This window comes from Phyllopteryx taeniolatus, chromosome 11 (assembly GCF_024500385.1).
Source record: "Phyllopteryx taeniolatus isolate TA_2022b chromosome 11, UOR_Ptae_1.2, whole genome shotgun sequence".
Taxonomy (NCBI): Eukaryota; Metazoa; Chordata; class Actinopteri; order Syngnathiformes; family Syngnathidae; genus Phyllopteryx; species Phyllopteryx taeniolatus.
Window position 1 is genome coordinate 13925542 of NC_084512.1, and position 24176 is coordinate 13949717.

At 38.8% G+C, this 24176-nt stretch overlaps 1 protein-coding gene across 3 annotated transcripts in view; it reads left to right on the forward strand.

Moving 5' to 3' along the window:
• The window catches only part of wdr27 (WD repeat domain 27), a 47419-nt gene that overhangs the window by 2954 nt on the left and 20289 nt on the right, over nucleotides 1–24176 (forward strand). The window contains exons 7-23 of one of the 3 annotated variants that reach the window (XR_009790894.1): nucleotides 58–145; nucleotides 236–332; nucleotides 2090–2181; nucleotides 2376–2440; nucleotides 5730–5842; nucleotides 7091–7164; nucleotides 9230–9299; nucleotides 9619–9684; nucleotides 9774–9877; nucleotides 10020–10109; nucleotides 10683–10804; nucleotides 11441–11574; nucleotides 11845–11942; nucleotides 12751–12872; nucleotides 13307–13461; nucleotides 15418–15515; nucleotides 22516–22537. Coding sequence is in view for 1 of the 3 variants with exons in the window: in XM_061790647.1 (XP_061646631.1) it covers nucleotides 58–145; nucleotides 236–332; nucleotides 2090–2181; nucleotides 2376–2440; nucleotides 5730–5842; nucleotides 7091–7164; nucleotides 9230–9299; nucleotides 9619–9684; nucleotides 9774–9877; nucleotides 10020–10109; nucleotides 10683–10804; nucleotides 11441–11574; nucleotides 11845–11942; nucleotides 12751–12872; nucleotides 15418–15515; nucleotides 22516–22618 (1536 nt within the window). In the remaining 2 variants the exon portion in view is untranslated. Of the gene's footprint in view, nucleotides 1–57; nucleotides 146–235; nucleotides 333–2089; nucleotides 2182–2375; nucleotides 2441–5729; nucleotides 5843–7090; nucleotides 7165–9229; nucleotides 9300–9618; nucleotides 9685–9773; nucleotides 9878–10019; nucleotides 10110–10682; nucleotides 10805–11440; nucleotides 11575–11844; nucleotides 11943–12750; nucleotides 12873–13306; nucleotides 13462–15417; nucleotides 15516–22515; nucleotides 22619–24176 lie in introns of those variants that run through there. The other 2 variants (XM_061790647.1, XR_009790895.1) reach the window with 2 other exon arrangements.

Consider the following 24176-nt stretch of genomic DNA (forward strand, 5'->3'; position numbering starts at 1 on the left):
CCTTCACAAAAAGTAATTCTACTCTGTGGCCGAACAATTATTTTCTCTCTGCTTTAGGTTTGGTGCTTTTCTTTCAGCAATCAATTTTCTTGTCAGCTAGTGACCAAAATAGACCTTCACAAGAGTGAACGAAGACATCAAGCAGGTGACATCCAAGACATGGAGCACAGGTTATTGCATAAAGTAATTTGATAAGCCGACTTCCTCTGATGTTGTTTTTCATTTTCTCTTTTAGGAGTGGCAGAAAAGTCCTCTGAAGTGGACATTTCAAAACCTGTTCTCACAATGGCTTCTGTCAGCTCATCTAATGACAACACGAATGCAGAGAAAAGGTAAGTGGAAAAAACGTCTATCTACCCAGCCATCATCCTTCCATGTAGCCCCCCACATTACCTGTTGCGCTTTATTTGTTTTACTTGGGCATTTAAGTTAGGTTCTGTATTTTATTGCATGGTTCTGGGTTCAAATCTTAGCTGAGGCCCTCATGTGTGGAGTTTCCATGTTCTCCTCGTGATTGCATGGGTTTTCTCCCAAGTTCTCCGGCTTCCTCCCACATTCTAAATACCTGCAGGTTGGGTTAATTGAATACTTAGGTGTGAATGTGAGTGTGAATGGTTGTTTGTCTACATGTGCCCTACGATTGATTTGGAACCAGTCTAGGGTGTACCCCTCCTCGTACCCAAAGTGAGTGTGTGTAGGCTGCAGCTCACCTGCTATCCCTACATGGTTTAGAAAATGGATTGATGGACATTATGGGCAGCACGGTATGTAGTAAGTAGCACATCTGCCTCACAGTCAGGTTGTTTTGGGTTCAAATCTCTGACAAGGGGTTTGTCACATTCCAAAAACATCATTATATTTATAATAATGATATATAGGCAGAATTTAAACCCTTTTTGTCATTATGTTTAAATAGTCTTTTCATGATTATCACTGCCTTTCTTTCTTGGCTGATTCAAATGGGGAAATCTTAAGGTTCTACTGCCTAGTCAAAGTTACCAGACATGGTTCCTTGCTCTAAAACAGGATACGCCATTACAAGATAAAAAGCCTGAAATAAACAGATGAGGGTTTGCTGCAAACAGATGGATACTAAAAATCTTTGTTTTATTTGGGATATATTTTATATGTGTATCGTGCAAAACCACACCTTAAAAACATCTTTGCATTAATCTTTAGACCTTTTTAGTGTTAACATGCAGTTACAGTAAGACCAGCTGGCATGAGTAATACACCTCATCATATGACATATTAGCAAAAATATTTAAGTAGTTAGTAGACAATTTTCAAATGTTTACTTTTGTTTTTACTAGTTAAAAGTTATAGCTTTCCCTGCAAATATATAGGTTGCTCAGTATTTTTAAAGAAAAGTATCTGTAATTTATATGTGCATCAGGAGCAGTGTTGGGAAAATTACTTTGGAAACGTAGGTGGTTATAATTACAAGTTACGTTGTTGAAAATGTAACTAGTGTACTGTGTAACTGTTTTAATTACTTTCTCAAAGTAATATAACTAATCACATTTGTCTTATATTTTTGTTACTTTTCTTAATGTCTAAAGAATGCATCAACAGGATCCTTGGATGTTCTAAAAAAAGTGGATTAAACCATAGATCACTGTTTGGGAATTATCCACAGATTTGTTCTTTACACAAATCAAAAACTGATAACAAAACGATGAAATATACAAGTAAATAAAAAGTAGAAAACGTGTTTGTTGCATTATGTGTGTATAGCACACGTGGAAAACCACCATACAATACCATACCATACCATGTTGAACTAATGTATTCAGCCTATTTAAAAGAAAATGTGATCAACATGATACTAATGCCACACCAAAATATGAAACATGTCTCACACAAACATGCCACGCTATTATGACCTCAGTATGGAAACATGGATAATCACTGACAATCTTCAAATTTTGCTTCCCCTCTTTCTTCAATGTATCGGTTGTCTCCATTTTACTGGTGTGCATTGCTTGGACTTGAAGTATAGCTTGTATTTAAAGAAGCTGTTCTCCAAAATAACTAGATACCCGTTTTCAAAGGTGTAAGTCGTGTAACTGTTTTCCTTACTTTCTAGGGACGAGAGCTGGTTATGTGTTGGAAGTACTGATGGTCTGTATTTAGTCAATCTGGCTACATCAGAACTGTTAACGGTTCTACATTTCACAGGTATGCTGCTCTTAGTGATTCTGTTGCTATTGTAGTGCCCCCCCAAAAAAAACAATGGACAAAAAAACAACAGCACAGTATTTTATATTTAGTAGAAAACAGGACATTAGATAGGTCAAGAACTGAATATTCACATTCATCTAAATGACTGTGATGCATTTGACCCATTCAGACTGTATTTCAACCGATTCTAGACTACCCCAATTTGAGCATCGCAATGGCTGGGTCTTGGGTCTTCTCTGACAAGTGTAACAACTCGGTGAGTATAATACAAATCATCAAAAGACATTTTTCCATAATTAATGCATTTTCTCACCTTCATTAAAGGGCAATACCATTTGAGATTTGATTTCCTTAGCCACAGGACTAAGTACAACCCCAATTCCAATGAAGTTGGGACGTTGTGTTAAACATAAATTAAAACAGAATACAATTATTTGCAAATCATGTTCAACCTATTGAACCTATTTGTTATGGCTGCAACACATTCCAAGAAAGCTGGGACAGGTGGCAAAAAATACTGGGTAAGTTGAGGAATGCTCATCAAACACCTGTTTGGAACATCGCACAGGTGAACAGGCTAATTGGGAACATGTGGGTGCCGTGATTGGGTATAAAAGGAGCTTCCCTGAATTGCTCAGTCATTCACAAGCAAAGATAGGGGGGGGGGGGGGTTCACCTCTTTGTGAACAAGTGCGTGAGAAAATAGTTGAACAGTTTAAGGACAATGTTCCTCAAGGTGCAATTGCAAGGAATAATATCATCAAAAGGTTCAGAGGATCTGGAGAAATCACTGCATGTAAGCGGCAAGGCTGAAAACCAATATTGAATGCCCGTGTATAAAGGATATCACCACGTGGGCTCAGGAACACTTCAGAAAACCAATGTCAGTAAATACAGTTCGGCGCTACATCCGTAAGACAACTTGAAACTCTACTATGCAAAGCGAAAGCCATTTATCAACAACACCCAGAAACGCCGCCGGCTTCTCTGGGCCCGAGCTCATCTAAGATGGACTGATGCAAAGTGGAAAAGTGTTCTGTGGTCCGACGAGTCCACATTCCACATTTCAAATTGTTTTTTGGAAATTGTGGACGTCGTGTCCTCCGGGCCAAAGAGGAAAAGAACCATCCGGACTGTTATGGACGCAAAGTTCAAAAGCCAGCATATGTGATGGTATGGGGCTGTGTTAGTGCCAATGGCATGGGTAACTTACACATCTGTGAAGGCACAATTAATGCTGAACGGTACAAACAGGTTTTGGAGAAACATGTGCTGCCATCCTGGCAATGTCTTTTTCATGGACGCCCCTGCTTATTTCAGCAAGACAATGCCAAACCACATTCTGCACTTGTTACAACAGCGTGGCTTCGTAGTAAAAGAGTGCGGTACTAGACTGGCCTGCCTGCAGTCTAGACCTGTCTACCATTGAAAATGTGTGGCGCATTATGAAGCGTAAAATGCGACAACGGAGACCCCGGACTGTTGAACAGAATTCCACCTACAAAGCTTCAACAATTAGTGTCCTCAGTTCGCAAACGACCAGTTTAGGGTGTACCCCGCCTCCTTCCCGATGACAGCTGGGATAGGCTCCAGCACTCCCGCGACCCTTGTGAGGATAAGCGGCTCAGAAAATGGATGGATGGAGTTACCAAACGTTTATTGAATGTTGTTAAAAGAAAAAGTGATGTAACACAGTGGTAAACATGATCCTGTCTCAGCTTTTTTGAAACGTGTTGCAGCCATAAAATTCTAAGTTAATGATTATTTGCTAAAAACAATGAAGTTTATTAGTTTGAACATTAAATATCTTGTGTTTGTAGTGTATTTAATTAAATATAGGTAATTAATAATAATTAATAACCAATATGATTTGCAAATCATATTGATTATTAATTCTGTTTTTATTTATGTTTAACACAACGTCCCAACTTCACTGGAATTGGGGTTGTAAGATGACTTTAGATGCGGGATGCCCGCGTAGTAGAGTGGTCTCTCAAACTTCAGGTTGTGGTTTCGATCCCCAGCTACCTCGTGAAGCATGTAAAGCCGATTTACCATCTATTGCCATCAGTAGGGTTGGCAAAACAAGAAACGAGAGGGTCGCTGGTTTGTATCCCCGCCAGTTCGTATCCATACCCGAGCATATGTCGTCCTTGTGTCCCAGGGCAAGACACTTAATCCACATTGCCCATGAATGAATGTGGTTGGATGCTTGGTGGTGGTCGGAGGGGCTGTAGATGCATAATGGCAGCCACGCTTCTGTCAGACTGCCCCAGGGCAGATGTAGTTCCACAAGTACCGATCGCTTACCACCACCAGGGTGTGACTGTGGAGTGAATGAATAGTGTGTGTGATTGTAAACCGTCTTTGAGTTCCTAGAAAAGCACTATATAAGTATAATGCATTTTTAAAATTATTATTATTGTTAAAGTACAGAACCTATGCAGTATATTGTATATAAAATAACATGGCTTTGGTAGCCAGAGACAACCTTTTTTAACAGCATTTCTTTGAACTCACAATGATTATGGTCAAATTATCTTATCTATCATCAAATTACTTGATGCTATCAAAATAGGGCAGCCTGCTGTTGCATGTGGTTGGCATGTCTGCCTCAAGGTCAAAGGTTGTGGTTTGGACTCTTGACTTGACCTTTCTGTGTGAAATTTGCATGTCAGGCTTCTGCGAGTTTTCTCCCGGTACTCCGATTTCTTCCCACATTCCAAAAACGTTTCCTGGGATGCCACTAAATTATCCATAACTGTGAATGTGAGTGTGAGTGGTTGTTTGTCTATATGTGCCCTGTGATTGACTGGTGACCAGTGCACTTCTCACCCAAAGTTAGCTAGGATTGGCACTGGCTCGTTATGACTCTGAATAGAATAAGCGGTAGAAAATGGATGGATTCCAATATCAGCATTCTCATGCTTGCCACTTTCAGCTGCATTTGCCAAGATTATTGACCCATGTAAAATTGAGATGAGATGAGAAAAGGCTTCAGGTAGCTGGACCACGTTCATATTTGTATACCCACACTGTGGAATTGTCAAACCTTTCCTCATTATTACAGCAATTATGTAGACTACACACTGATCACGTCTACTGTGGTTTCCTTGTTTTACCCCGCTATAGACTGAGTCAGACCTTTTTTTTATGTGGTTGCTATCACATAAAAACTTAAGTATAAACTTTAAATGTGTGCTTTACTGCTTTACCAATTAAAGTCTGTCATCGGTAAAACGAATGAGGAATGTTTTTATTTAGTTTTGTCTGATACATTTTAATGTGTTAATGGCCCCTGCACTTAAAAATGGCATTTCAGTAACTTTGCAAGTACAGCGTTATGTGTTCACATTCCACTGTTGGATTCTTAGCAATACAGTAAGTATACCTGTATATACAGTTGTAAAAGTTGCATTTGGGATTTTCCATTTCATTCAGGAATGATGTGTCTAAAGTCCTCAAATAAATGTCTAATTTCACATTATAAAATAATAACAGATGATCAGCATTACCTTGACGATTGTTGAAATCTTGCCGCACAGATTCTGTTTTTAGTGAGCTCTTTGTTTACTCCGTGTGTGAGCCTGTTGGAGTTCTGTTTGGGTGATGCAGAAAGAATCCAGGCTGGAAGTCGAGGCTTTTCAGTATTTCCAAGGTAAACTTGTAATTAAAAAAGCAATGTAATTTTACATTTCACATGCAAGCACGCACCCATGCACACACACACACACACACACACACACACACACACACACACACACACACACATACATGTATTAAACCAGTGGCGGGCAGTGAGTTCCATACCTGGGCCTTCAGTGACCTAATCCACTTCCTAATAACACCATCACATCACAAAATAAGTACAAAAACACTATCTAAATTATGTGTGGCATTAAAGAACAGACAGAGGCATTTTGCATATTTGAGGATGAATACCATTATTACTAAAGCAAGAAAGTTACCTTTATCTTCCAATACATCACCTCCAAACCATAATACACTATATTACCAAAAGTATTTGCTCACCTACCTTGACTCAGATATGAATTTAAGTGACATCCCGTTCTTAATCCATAGTTAAATATCACATCGGTCCACCCTCTGCAATTATAATTCTTCTGGTAAAACTTTCCACTAGGTTTAGGAGTGTGTTTATCGGAATTTATGACCATTTTTGGATGAACTTGACTGGCCTGCACAGAGTCCTGCCCTCAACACAATAGAACACCTTTGGGTTGAGTTTGAGTGGACAGTGAGCCAGGCCTTCTTGTCCAGCATCAGTGTGTGACCTCACAAATATGCTCCTGGGAGAATGGGAATAATGGCCAAAAATTCCCATAAACTCACTTCTAAACCCTTCCCACAAGGGTTGAAGCTGTTATAGCTGCAAAGGGTAGACCAACATCATATTAAGCCATATGGAATTATAATGTAATATCACCTAAAATCATATGTCAGAGAGAAATAGAATGTGGGTGGGTGAGAGACAAACAAACATTCACATTTAATCATGTGGGAAATTTATAGTCTTCTATTATCCTAAATTGTCCATAAGTGTGAGTGTAAATGGTTGTTGGTTGTTGTTTGTTGTGCCCTGCAAATGGATGGCGACCAGTACAAGGTATACCTTGCTTCTAATACAAAGTCTGCTGAGATCTGTAACCCTAATGATTAAAAAGTGTTATAGAAAATGGATGGATCGATGTTTAATCCCTGACATTTTGACACATAATGGAAAATTGCAATAGACAATCTGCAGTCTTGATTGCTGCTTCTGAATTGAATTTTTGATGAATCAACAAAGTTATGGCAGAGCGACTAATAATTCAGCAATGCAAAAGTTTATCAGCATTCAATTCCAGTTACTAATTTCCACGGGTCACCCATCCCTTGTTTCCAGTTCCCCACCTTTGCTGGAGTCCCCTCTCATTGCTGAGTTAAAGAAGAAGGAGCCCCATCATTTGAAGAAAAAAGGTCGGTACATGTCTTCTCATGGTTACAAAATGATTGCCTATTGTTAAAGAAACAATGTAATTTAAAATAACAGCTTCAAAATCATCTTGATGGTACACTGGCTTGTAATAAGGATACTAACATTTCTGTCATATCGAGGGTGACCCTGTGTCACAAATGTTAGCAGTCTTTAATAGACCCCTCTCATGTTGTGTTAGCGCTAGAGAAATTAGAAATGTAGTTTTTCATAGGGCCTCTTCGGAAAGTCCAATTTTCTTACCTTTATGCGACCTTTCCTTAACCTTTGTTTTAATATGTTATGGGGTCAAGGAGAGATGAAAGCTGGGCGCGGGGCCGATAATAAATTTCCGAGTGATGCGTGGGCCAAAGACGCACTTCAACTATTCAAAGTGGGGGGGACAGTAATTTTCGGGGGCACTTTTGGCCACTCCGAGGGCACTTTTTGCCGCACACATACTGTAGGGGCACTTTGATCACTACCAAAATCACATTTTACCACTCTGAATTAATAATAGTAATAACAATAACAATAATAATGCATTACATTTATATAGTGCTTTTTCTTGGCTCAAAATGACGCTTTACAATTGCATGCACTATTCATTCCCTCCACATTCAAACCTTTGTGGTAAGCTAATTGTGTAGCCACAGCTGCCCTGGAGCAGTCTGATGGAAGTGTGGCTGCCGCTCTGTGCCTACCGCCCCTCCAACCACCACCAAACATCCAACCACATTCATTTGTAGGCAATGTGGGAAAAGTGGGTTTTATCAATGTTAATGTTTTGTTTTGTTTGTTTGTTTTTCATATTGTTTTTTGTGACAGTGACCTCTTGGAAAAGTAATTTCGGCCCTTTGTATGTTCCACATATATTGAGGCCTGACAATAAATGCCACCATACCATAGGGAAAGCCCTGAAGAAAAACAAACAAACAAAGCAATTGTTCTTTACTGGTGATTTAAATTGAATTGTTAGTTTATGCAAAGTCTATTCCACAAAACTTCCACTTTATATTCCTTCAGACAGCAGGGGATGGTAATTAGTTATTTAACAACCTTCAACTTGAGCACTTGCAGCACTTTAACAGGTACTTAAAATATAATAGACACAAATTCATTGCAACCAAAATGTGGGTGTTAATTATCCAAGTGGGGTTACTTTGTGCAGTCATTGGTTCCATGGTCAAATAAGCCTATTTGTGACCCGGGTGTATCATTAGGCTTTGGCAGCAGCTTCATTCTATTCTCTGGGGGGTCCGTGGTTCTCTGTGGTTTTCCTGTTGCTCTCACGGAGAGGTAGCACTGGAAATGGGCAAAATTATCCAGACTTCCCACAGCTGAATAGAAGAGAGCTGCTGAGCCACACTTTGGCGATGTAGTGTGTCAGACCTAATGCCACAGCATTTTCTGACTAATGCGGCCTTAATCGCGCTGCGTTATTAAGTATTTATGCAGAATTTAAACACGATAAACCATAAACCTTTCAGGCTTTTGGAAAAGGAAACATTATTCCATTGTATGTCTGGGATGGGCCTGCAGGAGCTCTCTTTAAAGAGATGAGTGAGAAAGGATGTGACAACTCACTTCACCATTATGATGTAAACCTAATAGTATGACTCATAACTTTAGTCTGATGTTGTGATCTGAAATAAATTCTTCATTTTGTTTAAAAAGTTGGTTTACCAGAAGAACAGTTAAACTTGTATTTTTTTCCCTACAGTCAGTCTCCTATATTATCCAGGATTTTCAAGATCAGGCCTTTTTCAATATTTTCCTGAATTTATCAATAAAGAAATGTGTTCATCTTAATAACAAAATTGAAGCAATATGGAGGAAGTGATTATCTGTGAAGGTGTACAATTTGGCTGTGATCTAAATTGGAATGTGTGGCCTTGGCACAGATCTACACTCTAGATCTACAGTCTACACTCTAGGAATGACATTCTCTCTATGAAGAGCCTATGTAAAATATTTTTTCGCTGGCTTGGAGAAAATTCGCATACACCACACATGAACAATACGCACTCGTCCAACATACTGTACTTTTGTTTTTTATTTTTCCCACAGGTGGCACTAAGGAACAGCCGCTTGTCTTCCACTCAAAGGTGAAATCATCTGGTTACACAAGCTCCCCAAGGTGGCGTAATAAAGATGAATAACAAAAAATTTATGTTTTTAAATTTAAATTGAACTGGAGAAGCTGTACAGAAAATGGATGGATGGATGAGTTACTTTGATCTAAATTATTGGAAAACACTCCTTCATGGTTCCCACCAGCACATAGGATCGTCACAATTTAAGCCTGTTTGTTTATTGTGGCTCCTCCTTCCACTACTTCTACAGCAGCGTTTTAGTATTTGGGTTTATTTAACAACAGATGGTGAATCCTCCTTGGATCTTTCCCAAAATGTTTGCTAGATAAATTCTTGTTAATTAAATGTATGCTCTTATTACAGAATGCTTTTGTTTTCACCAAAAACAACTGCTCAGAAGAGCAAGTCCTCCATGAAGACCAATAAGAAGTAGGTGCTTCATATTATCCCTAAAACACAGTATTACAATTGAAGTAATTATTGATTTTTTTTTTCTAATCTTATCAATTTTCCATTAGAGGTTTACTCCTCAAAGATTACCCAGAAGACATTGCAGCACCTACTGTTCTTCGTGTCCAACTGAATATTACAAACAAGCCAATCTTTTGCCTGCAGTATTCAGGTAAGTATTGAACTCTGTTAATTAACCTAAAATGTATTAATGTACACCACGTTTTTAAAAGCTGTTTCTTATTTTCCCATAGTCGTTAATCATCATGTTTAAATTTATCATACATATTTATTGTGTCTTGCATATCTCCCAGGGGATGGAAAGCAAATCCTGTGTGGTCTTGGTGACAACTCTGTGTTATTGTACAAGTCTTCCCTTACTGGCAATCCAGCTGTTTACACAGGTAAATGGCACCTTCACAATCACCACCACATGACCACCTAACGAATTGTGCTGTTTGACAAAAGTGTTATCTCATGTTATGCCATAGTTGCCGGGTTCTTTTTTGTTTTTTATTTTTGCCCAATTGACCCCAAGAGATTGCACACATTCCAGTGTAGTTCAACATTGATCTATTTTCGAAGTAATAATTTCAAGAGACGAGAATGAAGAATTTGATTTGTTGCTAAAAGAGAATTAAGAGAAGCCTTATTTGGGCTACTCTAAATAACTTTGAAATAGCTTGAGATGAAACACTCCACAGATATGTCCTCAGTCAACTGTAACTGTCGAACTTGTAGATGAAGACTTTTTACCAGAGATGATTATTGTTATTTCTTAAATAGTAGTTCGGTACAGTCTATCCTTTACCATAACCACCAAAAGGGAGCAGCAGAGATACAATGACCAATGTCTGGTGACAAAGGGATGTACTAATTGTCATTCTGTCCACATCTCAGAAGAGCTACATAAAAGTAAATGTTGCAAATACACACTGTATTTCCATGTGATTACTAAAGGCTCTCTTTGTTTGCAGGACATGACAAGCCAGTAACCAGTGTGAGCTGGAGCCTCAGCAGACAATGTTGGTTAAGTGCATCACATGACCAGACTCTGAGACTTTGGACTCATGACATCCCAGAGCCTGCTGTTATCATGGTAAATGTCCTCCACTAATACTCATGGTTGCACTTGATCTGAAGTGACCACCCTTTTTTGGACCTGACCACTCACATGCTGTTTGCACATTTATGCAAAGAAAGCCTCACATGTAGACAAGTCATCTTTCACAATAAAGCAACTATGGACAGAAACAGAATCCCAACTCTCTGTTTTTTTATGCTGAAAAAACATTTTCCATGTTGTAAAAGATTGACAACATCACAAATCACAATTACAAGATGCTTGGTGTTCTGCTCTATGCTCTCATTTGCACATTTATTTTCTATTGTCTGTCTATAAAATCCCACAATTGGTTTTTTGCTAGCTTAACAGAGACGGACCGTAAAGTATTAGTCTACATGTCGGGTATGTATTTTGACAATAAACTGAGTATTTAATAGTTTTACAGCACTATGTAACAATTTTTTTTAACTTACAAATACTTTAACCCAAACGAAACAGAATAAATGCTCCTTGTTAAATTTATAGTAATTAAAAGTTCCCTGTAAGACATTTATTATAACTCTTTACGAAATGTGTTTAATTTTGAATGTATGTATGCGGTACAGAAAATGGATGGATGTATCAGTATGTTTTTAAATTATGATTGTCTTTTATATTGTTGTCTTGCAGGGGAAAAATATGTTCGCTAAACATATCAAAGCTGCCCAGTTTTATTACCTGGACAAATTTTTACTTCTTGCATCTGGAGACTCACTACACTTATATTTGTATCATGTGGATGTCACACATGATGACATCAAAAGGTAATGTGGGTTACGGTAGGCCAATATACAGTATTTTAGGAGGGGCTGCTAATTTTCCCCCAATATTGCATAATGAACAATGCCAATAATTTGTTTAACATTTTTTTTTTAATTCTATAAAGTGTGTCAATAAATGGGTTCTGATACATTTACTTATAGTATTGACATAGGGTAACATTTTAGTTAGCTTATTACCGGTCTTAATTTTGTAAGATTTAATGGTTAATGACATTAACAACAACAACAGATTTTTTTTTTTCTTCACTTCAGATATCAGCAGCGGAGTTTTGTCCAATTGTCAAGTTGCTTTGCAACATCCTCAGGAGCAGATATTACCGACTTGTCTGCTATCAATGATTTCTTTTCCTGTATCCTTTCATTTGCTCTTATTGTTTTTATGACAGGAAGTGCAGACGCAAGTGTTTTGTATGGTGGACAGGGGCAAATGCGCCGCCTTCAAACGGCCATGTGCTGCAAATGCAAGAATGACACAAAACAAAAAACACACAAACACATAAAACAACAGCAAAAGATAAATAGTGCAAGATGAAAATGCTGCTATCACACACACAACAAAACTGCAAAGGAAAAATGCTGCAATCACAAAAAAACAACTGCAAAAGAAAAATGCTGCAATAACAGAAAACAACTGCAAAGGAAAAATGCTGCAAAGACAAAAAAAAAACGCACACAAATCCCAAAACAACTGCAGGAGAGAAATGCTGTACGATCATGTACACAACGGAAGTCTGCCAGGCCACTAAGGGTGCAACCTCCGGGATGGACAAGACCTTTTCCTGCAATGCAGCATATGGCCGTTTGCAGCGCATTTGCCCCTGTCGGCACCATATTTTTGTTAGACAAATTAAAGCTAGCCTCTCCACTTGTTAGCTAGTCCGATTCATCTGAGCTATGTAAGCTATGAAGCATCCACTGCTGGTTTTACTGTCTTTCATTTTTCAAGAATGTTTGCTTTCTAACCTCTTGTTAACTAAACAACACAATTAATACACCAAACTGGTAGTGTGATATCCTGTCTTGAGCTTCTGTGTTCTCTCTAACAGGCACAGAAATACAGATAATAACACTTGACTCTTTTTTAAAAATAATTTCAATGTAATTCCATGCTTGTTTTACCTCCACTGTACTGTAGTTCCCATAACTTTTGTGGCTCAGACATTGTTCTGGCATGTGCTTCCGATCGTTCCATTCAAGTGTTTGACATGAACAAAGGCGAAGTCGTAGCAGAGCTGCCTGATGTTCACAGCAGAGCCGTCCATTGTATCACGCAAAACAAGGTGATCATCTCAAAATGTTACAGTCCCCATTTTAAAAGTTATGCTTCCAGTCAACTCAACTCCGTTGCAATATCTTGCATCACTGTTAGTAACACACATTTTTAGCATAATTCAAAGGAGGATAGAATATTGTTAAGTTTTACAGTGTAACAAAATTAGGTTACCAGCTGTTCGATGCATAGAAAAACACATAAAAAAGAAGATACATTTTAAAATAATATAACTAATACAAGGCGGCACGGTGTACAAGTACTTAGCACTTCTGCCTCACAGAAGTTTGCTGTTCTATTCTCGGTTCCATGTGGAGTTTGAATTTCTCCGGTACTACAGATTCTTCTCGCATTTTAAAAACATGCGTGTTAGGTTAACTGAAGACTCTTGTCCATAGGTGTGAATGTGAGTGTGAACGGTTGTTTCCTGTATGTGCTCTGCAGCTCTCTGACTGGTTGGCGACTAGTCCAGGGTGTAACCCGCCTTTCGACCAAAGTCATCTGGAAGAGGCTGCAGCTCACCTGTGACCCTAATGAGGATAACCTCAAGAGAAAGAAGGATGAATTACCTATACTAATAGATTAATGTGTTCATTAAGGTAAAATGTGAAATTACAAATATAATCAAGATGATGCCAACTAGCTACTGCAATATACTGTAGATAAAATTAATGATAACAATATAATACCCAATGATAACTGTACTAATTGCACATTCGCGTACATGCTTTTAATTTTTATAAGACAACACTTAAAAACACTTATGGAAAAGAGTAACCTTTCCTTTGAAGAAATATCATCACACACCCTAACACATTTAATCCCCCTAATCTAATTTATATCCCACTGTTTCCACTGGTTAAGAACTAAACCCATTTAAATTCCCGAACAGTCATCCAACTGTCAACACAATGTGTATGTAGCACACAGTTTTCTCACTTGTAGTTGAACAAAAATGCATGAAGCAATATAGGTAATCATCTTTAAGATTGGAAAGAGGCAAAGTAAACCAGAGTCTAGATCAGACCGACACAAAGGAAAAATTATTTGTTTTGGCAGTAGGTAGTAGGTAGAGCAAGGTCTATCTTCATCGTGAAGGATCGACTATTCGGCAGATGTTATGATGTTGCATAAGATGTCTACGAGTGTTAGGGTGGTTACATAAGGAGTACATTATCTGTGAGGCAGCATACGTGTTGGCTTGTGGTGTGAATGAGGCAGTCAGTGGCTAAAAACCCATGGTCATTATCATTCATCTTGCTGCATGTTTGAACCCCCTGGTGTATTGGGATTAGAAGTGTCATATGAGATGGCAGGGGGAGATTCCACACGAAATGATGGCTTTGGAACGATGTTGTTCCATGATCCAATTTGGGTTTCTGCAGCCTTACTCCCAGATTGCTGTCTTGGACCATTGTGAGCCCAATTTGCTGTTGTCTAACAAGTAGACAGTTTGGGCCTGCATCCATAGCCATTAGAGTGCTCTGAACAATCGAATTGAGAAGCACTCAGAATGAAAACAAAAAAATCTGTGAGAAATTTCAACTGGTGATGTCTGCTGATGATTTACACTCAATGAAACAAGCATTTTACAGATTACAGGGAGTCCTCTCCCTTCTCAAGTGTGACAGTTATACTGATCATTCAAATAGCTCGTATGAGTGTGAACACGTAACTAGTGACCCCATACTATTGAGTTGCCTTGCTTCTGCCCATTGGCCATTGGCCGTACATGCTTGGTACTCTGGATTAACTGGATAAACAGCAGCTAGTGGCATGGATTAAATGCATGCGTTCAAGTGTGATACACACAGCTGATTTCATACCTCGCCCTCACAGGTGCCTCTCTACTGTCACGCCAGCTATTGTGCGCCATCATTGTTGACTGTGTTGTTTCAGCTGAGCTATTGCGTCAATGGGTGCCCAAGGGCCTGAGGAATGCAAGGGAGTTAATACCAGAGAGGATTTTGGGGATTGACCTAACCTGGACGCTCCTCTTTCGCCTTGCTTTCTATTCTCAAAGCGGACCAGTCTGAGGAGCTGCAGCATGGGAAGTTTCCATCGCCTCCTCAGTAAAAACTCACCTGGAACTCATCAGAACAGAAGAGTGAAGGATTTCTCGGAAAACTGAACTGGAAATGCCCTCTCAGACCCCCGTTCTCACACTCTTAATGGAAATCTAAACAAAAAACCTCTGCCTCTATTTCACACACACTTTTATGCATCATCTGAGAGTAGGGATGTCATATGGAATCGGTGTATGTGTGCTGTGGAAACGTGTATATAACTGAATAGTATTTCACTCTGGTAGATCAAGGATGGAAAACAAATTGTTGAAAAGAAAACATCTCACATTCCAGCTTCACTACCTTTGGCTTTAATTCTACCTCTCCACACACTGTTGTGCAAAGTGGAATGAAATGTTTGGAAGCCGTTTGCTTATATAGGCTATATTGCAAAGGTTTTTCCAGCAATTGATATTCTGAGAAGCTAAGTTGAGTCATGCGTGTCCTGACGAGGCATTTTTGTCCATTTGTGTACTGTATATTTCACAGGGCTCAATGTTCAGCACTCAGACACCAGAATCCTATAACCTCTTCCTCACGAGTGCAGTCACAGATGGCGTGAAGATGTGGGATCTTCGCACACTTCGGTTAGTGTAAAGATTATTTGCTGTTGGAGTAATTATAGTTGACCGTGTTAATGTTTACAGTGTTCCCTCGTTTTTCGCGGTTAAAGGGAACCAGAACCCCTGCGAAAGGTGAAAAACCGTGAAGTAGGATTTGCCCTCGCCCCCCTTAGGAATTTTCGTGGATGTGTATGTGGGTACCAGAATATTTAAAATATGTAAACAGTATTTATACTTTACATATTTGAGACAACCAGTTCAGGGTGTACCCCGCCTCCTGCCCGATGATAGCTGGGATAGGCTCCAGCACGCCCGCGACCCTAGTGAGGAGAAGCGGCTCAGAAAATGGATGGATGGATGGATGGATATTTGAGACAAAGATTACAACAGTACACTTATTTACTTAAATCTTTAATTATAAAACCTTATACAGTAATTAACGTTTATTATACAGTAATTAACATTCACCAACATTGCCTTCTGAGAGAGGCTTGTGTTGGTGGCGGAGGAGAGGCTCTCACTTGACTCGGAGACTCTTCTGCTGGAGGTGCTGATGGTGTAGCTGGGGGTTTTACCTTACCTTAAGCATAAAACCTGCAGCATTGCCACACATGATGACACTCACATGGTCCTTGTGGGGTTTGAAGCCTGGGCTCTTCACTTTGTCCTTGAAGAGGAATGTACGCGAAGGCATCCTCTTCCAAAAAGGCCTGTTTCATCTATATTAAAAACTTGCTCAGGGAGGTAGCCTCCCTCACTGATGAGGTTAGGAAACTCTTCCTCCACGTAACGACGAGCAGCATCGTTGTCAGCAGAGGAAGCCTCACCATACAGAGGCACGCTTCTGAGGCCGTATTTTGTTTTTTAATTTTTCGAACAAGCCTTTGCTGGCTGAAAAGCGGTGCACCTTATGGTCGTGAAAGTACGGTACACACTTTATACTATTTAGAATGAGTGGCAAAGCATTGATGCTTTAGGACATTTATTATTATAAATTATTTTTATCTGACCAGGATAATAATAATTTTCTTGATCATTTCTGTGATAAAATGAGATTTTAATTTCCATCAGTGATTGTATTGGCTGAACAAATGCTTCATCAAATTAACGCAAACCACTTAATCATATCAAACTACAAACAAATACTTGAATTACTATTTCTTTAATTCAAATAAACATCCATTCACAAATGTTTCCTCACTTTAATAAATATTGTGTCAAAGCATACGTAGATGACATTGTTTTTCTTCATGTTGTATTAGATATACAGAGAGGATCAATCAAAATATTTGTTATGGCCCAGCTGAAGGCGTTCCGGAGTGATTCCTGTGTCCTAGTTTAAATCCTTGTCCCAAACTCAGTTAAAACCCTATTGCTGTCTGATAAATATGTGGGCCTAATTTCCAACTTGTGTTTTTTAGAGCTGGCTGGCATGATTTACTCAGCAGATAAAATCCCACCAAGATGAGCACATGGGAAGCACATTACAAAAAAAAAAAATAATAATAATCTTATTGGCCTTGTTTATCTTATGTTCCATATGATGAACTTTCATGGCTGGAGGTTAAAAGAGCTACAGTGACCCAAATGTATAAATGATACCTTTTTATGTACAGCAAATGGGAGCAGTAAGTGTATACCCTGTTTTATCATTCAGCTGAATGTTCAGCAGAATTTCCTGGAAAATAAAGACGTCATGCATTCTGGGATTTTATTGCTCTTGGAGCTATGCAATCTCTCATACATATGATTTTTATAGCATGCTGCTGTGCTTTTGTACCAAAGGGTTACTTTAATGACTAGATTGGCATTCTGGATTATTGGTGCTTGAATAATGTTCTGGCTAGACACAAACTGAAAATTATAGTATCTCCTATTCTGAACTAGAGGGTTAAATGGAAGTTTATCGTTGATAAAACTGGAAAATTGAGGAAAAATATTCCAATGGGGGATATATAGGAATAAGTCCATCCATCCATCCATTTTCTGTGCCGCTTCTCCTCACTAGGGTCGCGGGCTGCTGGAGCCTATCCCAGCTATCATCGGGCAGGAGGCGGGCTACAGCCTGAACTGGTTGCCAGCCAATCACAGGGCACATATAAACAAACAACCATTCGCAGTAACATTCACACCTATGGGCAATTTAGAGTTGTCAATTAACCTACAGTGCATGTTTTTGGGATGTGGGAGGAAACCGGAGTGCCCGAAGAAAACCCAAGCAGGCACAAGGAGAACATGCAAACTCCACCCAGGCGGGGATTGAACCCCAGTCCTCAGAACTATGAGGCAGACGCTCTAACCAGTCGGCCACCGTGACACTCAGGAATAAGTGGTGAAACCTAATCTGCAACCTGATCTCCAGAGTTTACCCATTCCTTTTCTGATGCCGGCATGAACATGTAATGATGCACTGTGGTCGTGTGCTTTTTAAAGATTTTCCCAGTTAAGTGGAAGGGGGAATACTCTTTCAGTATAGGTGGGCACTCAGCTGACCTAATTTTTAAACTGTCCTCATTTTTTTTGGCTCATAATGTGGAACTTACATGTGACCAACTGAAGCAAACCCACATCATGCAAACTCCACACAGGCGGGGCCGGGGAATGAGCCCCGCTCCTCAGAACTGTGAGGCTGACGCTCTAATCAGTCGGTCACCGTGCCGCTCTTATCTCACCAAACATCGAAATTATCTCTCAAGATTATTTTCCTTCCACAGATCTTCCCAGAAAATTATGGTTTACCGCTATTGAATAATTTGACAGTTCTAACCCAGTTTTAGAAGTTTCAGCAATATCCTTAGTTGTTTTTGACAAGGTTGTTTAGGAAATGAGAAGGTTAAATAGGGTTAAATAATATGTTGCCAGTTTGACCATATCAATCACTGCAATAAGTCACCAATGGAAAGCACTTACGGATGCCCAGTGTTTTTATAAGTGTTGGTTAAAGCCATCTTAAATCAAATGTTCAGCATTTATACACACAACTACACATTACCTAGATGCATGAAACTGAATACTCAGGTGCATTAAACAATCCTCTGGGCCGCCATTCTAAGAACAGTCTTGTTAGTCGTCACTCCAATACGGAATGGTTAACACTCACACAACGGTGTGTGTGTGGGCACAGCCAAGCATCTCCTCCTTCATTCAAAACATTCGATCCACATTCTGACCTCTGGTTTTCTAGGTCAGAAAACCTCTGGTCACAACCTGCCAACACAACAGAAAACCTCTGGTCACAACCTGCCAACACAACACTGCTCATTGTCAGTGTTGTGTTGGCAGGTTGTGTCAGCACTTTTCACCGCATCTCCATGTTTTAGCCATTCAGCAGTCCAATATTAATAATATTGATATTGGACAATATTAAAGGAGCTGGGTCACATTTTACACCCAATATGTGAATAATAAATGTCAGCGATGTACTCTTACCAAATGGGAAAGCTATTCAGTGAGGTCAAAGACAAGAGACTGATTCAGAATTTAGATTTGACTCTCAATAGTTTTATTCTCCTCCTGTTTTTTCCATCTCACCAGGTTTTACGAGCTGCCAATTACTTGACATGTTGTCACCACTATAATATGTCACTGTACTTCCCATTTTTATCTTTAAGCGTCTGTTTTCTCTATTTACATTTTTAACTGGGTCGCAGTGCTGGGAAATACCTTTCAGTAACCGGGCTCGACCTCTTGGAAGCATATATTAGTTGACGGTGCTATTTGATGTTCCCAGGGAGATCTCGAACTTGATGTTTTTTCAGTTAGACTTTTTTTTTCAACTATCAACTATCCAACCATCCATCCATTTTCTTTACCACTTATCCTCACTTGGGTCGCGGGGTGCTGGAGCCTATCCCAGCTATCTTCGGGCGGGAGGCGGGGTACACCCTGAACCGTTCGCCAGCCAATCGCAGGACACAGCTATCAACTTGTTCCACATAATGTGTTTATAAATGGGTTAATGTTAGGTTTTTTTTTTTATTATGTAAATACAGTTGTGTGGAACTGGTTGACAAGCATCTGTATGCCCATCCATCCATCCATCCATCCATCTCTCGCTTCTCCTGTTCAGAGTTGTGGGTGACCTGCAGCTAATTAGAACGTGATCCGCCACATCCGTAATTTATTCATGGGTTGCATTGTCGCAATTCTCAACCAATTTGTGACTACAGCCCAATATTCATATCAAATGATATTTGATACGAATGGCTAACAGAGGGTTACTTTTAAAATGTATTCCGATAGTTACTTGTTACCTGTTATAAAATTTAATTAGTAACATAATCCAAGTGCCATAAAATTGAAGTAATGTAATTTTATTACTTTTAAATTAGTTTTGGATTACTCCAATAACAAATACGCTATAAAAAAGACAACATAAATTAAATGTCAATACAATATGTACAGTATGTATCTCATCTTTTTGGTCTTATGAATGTTTCATATGCATGGTTTTGGAATGCTGGAGGAAGCCGGTGCACCTGGAATTCAAATACAAAACCTCAGAACTGTGAGGCAGATGTGCTAACCCCTTGGTCTTCTTGCTGCACATGGATGGATGGATACTTTATTTATCCTGTGAGGGAAATTATATTTACTAGCTTCATAAAGTTTTAAAACATTTCCACATGACTAGGTGTTTGTTTTTAAGACTGAAAAGGAAAAAAAGATCAAGCTTTTCACACGCACACACGTAATTTTGAAACAATGTCATCAGGACTGCGGAAAAACGATTTTGTTCCCCGTGACAAGTTTAGCTGCTGGTATTAGTAATAAAGTACAGTGTTTAAATAAGTAAAGCAGTGGGTGATCTGTGACGGGATAGTGAAATATTAGTGTGGTCATATGTCCATGCTAGCTTCTATAGCCTCACCAGCAGTAGGGATGACTTTGACTGCGCAGTTTTATTTGAAAATGTTATCCAAAATGAATAAATCCTCCAGGGAATATACGATCAAAACAGTCACATAATTTTCCTGTTGGCCAACAAAAAACTAAACATGCGTTCCATTGAGGTCCATTGTGACCATTTACCCACTTGTGCGCTGCTAAAATCCAGAAAAGGTTGCTCGGCCACTAGTTTGAAAGCGGGCAAGGGCCCAATTTAACAACCAGCCTCTCTCTCCCTGCATTAGAAACATAATCCTCCAAAATAATCAAAATTTTTAATAAATTTACCTGTAATCTTATTACATGTTTTTTTCTGTAACTGTACTGGATTACAGTTAAATTATTTTTTGTATTCTGAATACATAACACCAGTACATGTATTCTGTTACTCCCTAAGTCTGGCTACAGGTCACAATATTAAAAATGATCAAAATTCTGATTTTACAGGATGTAAGAAATCCATCAGAGGTGAGATTAATGCTTGAGTGTGTCATCAAGGTATGTCCTCACTTTTAATAGCGATTGCTCGGCGGGGACGACTTTTGACCATAGGAAGTCAATCCACATTATTATTATTTTATTTTATTTTTTATTTTTTATTTTTAAATTCTATTTTATGTAGTCTTATTTAAATGTACGCAGAATTAATTAGCATAGCACAAATAGATTCTAGCACTTAATTAACCATCAAATGGTCGTGCATGAATTGATTGTTAAATGCCAGCATCAATTTGCTTGAGTTCAGATTTGATCATGAGATTTCCTAAAGGCATTCCTGTTGAGTTACATTCACAATAATGAGACAGGTGAAGTCATAGGGACTGTAACCTATGGCGTCAGATGTGCCAACATGACAAAACATGCCTTAGAGTTGACCTCTGTCAAACAACCACAAGAAAAATTTAGCACGATAATAGTTTGCATTGGTGTCTTACAAAGTATTCATTATATTGTCATTATCTTCCCCCAAGTTCTAAAAGGAGATATGTATTTGACCTACTTTCAGCTCAGTCTGATGACTACAACATGGATGTCAAAGGCATGTTCTCACCAGCTCCAGTTAAGGCTTGGACCTTTGCTCAGCTAACTGTCAGTGGCATCGTAAAGACATTTCATGCCGTTGCAAAGCAAACGAAACAGCCCAGCATGTGGCGAGAGGCAGCAATTTGTCATCCACTACCTCCTCTTTCCTGTGTTTTACTTTAGCCTCTGCCAACTTCTTCACCACAGCGGATTTAGATTTTTGTGAAATGTAAAGAAAATATTGGCCAGGGTAGCATTTAGCTTTTTAGCAGATTTCTGTTGCGCACTGCCGTGGTCTGAGAATACCTTGAAATTATTTATACTGTAGAGCACAAGGAGCAGCATACTGTATGTCCACTTTTTAAATGACAATCACGACTTTGAATACCTCTAAAACCTAATACATATATATTTACAATATCAGTTTATTCGTATGTATTGGACTATTAATGTTGCATGTGAAACAGCTACAAAGTAAAAATGAACAAACTTGAATTTGCAGACATTTACGATAGAACCTTATCTCAACACAATCTGTTCTAGTTGTGTTTGTAAAAAATTTTACCATAAACAATAGCTATTGAAATTAAATGGTTCATTCCGTAACTGTTTCCAACAAAACCTTTATCAACTGTAAAGGCCATGTTTTTAGTAACATTTTAACAATTTTTGCAATAATACAAGTATAAAAAGAGGATAATCACTGTTAAAAGCTACATTTTTAAAACAATAAAATACTTCACTACAATAACAAGTGATGCATATGTTCACACTGATTCTTAATGCTTCTTATTTCTTAATGCTTTAAATGTCACCTTCTGTTGCATTAAAAGCCAAAGAAAAAGCAAAACACAATGTTCTGAGGTTGTCACATAATATAATGTTGTACTTGACAGAATTTTAAACTCTTAGAGATTTTTTGCAACTTTAAAGGCTCATTTCTCCCCCTCAATTGGGTCAAATTTCAAAGCAGAACCAGTGGTTTTGACATTTTATAACTTGAATCTAGAGGAAGCCAGAATAATATTCTCAGGCAAACATTTACTATCTTTTTTCTTTGTTTTTTTTATAATACTCCTGTATTCGTCACCATTTGTATGCATTTTGTCCTCAGGTGCGTACGCCGTTATGAAAACCATTTGAACCGTTGCCATTCCTGCTCATCCGCCATTTCGCCGTGTGGTCGATTCATAGCATGCGGCTCAGAGGACAAATGTGTAAGTTGTCGATACATAGTTTTTCGTCGATACAAGTTTTCTGTGTGATCTTCAAAGTGACAAATGAATTGTGTATTAAAATAAGATGATAAAGCAAAAAAAAAAAAAAAACATAAACCCCAAAAACAGAATGCCTGTGAATGAAGTCATTGTAGCTTCTGGATGAACAAGTTGATTTACTGGGCGATTAAGACCTTTGTCATCAGTGTGTGGTTATGATTTTCACAACATGTAATTTAATGCATAATTGTAACTGAATCATAGCCAATGTATCGAGACAAAGAACATTTGAGGTATATGGATTTATATATGACATTTTTCTTACCTGCTATGGTTACTATTAATTCATATATCAGTGTACTTTTAGTTATTTGTCTTGACACATTTTTTGTATGGTAATTTTCCACATAATTAATTTTGGGCTGGGAAAAAACATGAGATTCTTCTGCTTCTCATTGAGGCCTTCGGAGGTCCATTTTGAACACCAAGGATTTTTATTTTTTGAACTTGACTCAGACATTTTTAATTGGATTCAGACCTTTTTCCAAAGTCCAACTCAACATCATGTTGAAATAGTGTTGTTAAATTGCTTTTCCAGACACTGACTTTTACTTGCCTTCAAAGTGTCTTGGAAAATGTCCTGTTTCTTCTTATGCTGTTTGTATGAGTGAAAATCAGTGGAAGGAAATATGCACTTTTTAACATTTATTTAGACAATGGAAAGATTCGAGAATACATGGGCCAATATGCAATGCTGGGGGGAATATACAATGGTGAAATACAGTATACAGTGTTCCCTCGTTTTTCGCGGTTAATGGGGACCAGAACCCCCCGCGAAAGGTGAAAAAGCGCAAGTAGGATTTGCCCCTACCCCCACTCCCCCCGCCCCCCTATGAATTTTCATGGATGTGTATGTAGGTACCAGAATGTTTAAAATATGTAAACAGTATTTACAGTATTTGAGACAAAGATTACAACAGTACACGTATTGACTTAAATCTTTAATTATAAAACCTTATACAGTAATTAAAATTCATCAACATTGCCTTCTGAGAGAGGCGAATAAGCTTGCATTGGTGGCGGAGGAGGGTCTCTCACTTGACTCGTAGAGGCTTTAGGTTCACTCGGAGACTCTTCTGCTGGAGGCGCTTATGGTGTAGCTGGGGTTTTACCTTGGAGAAAAACATGGTGATGGGTAGTTGTTGTCTTTGTTTTTTCTTTTGCTTCAAAATTCCCCTGTAAAAGGACATAACCCCGTCTCTTATTTCGCGGAGTTACCACACATTTCGCTTCCTTATTGAAGCAGTTTTGCGGATGTTTGCTTCCTCTTTCTTTATGTACCCCACTGTAGATTCATTCACGCCATAATGGCGTGCCACAGATGCATAACTTCTGCCCTCTTTGATCAAATCTTTTTCGCTGATGGTCATCATCATCGTCTTCCTCGTGGCTGCCCCGGAGGAAGCTTTTGCACAGCGCTTCGGCGGCATTGTAAGGGCTTGCTTAACTCATCAAAAAAATTATTGCTTAAAGAAAAAAAAGTTATTGCGAACACAAC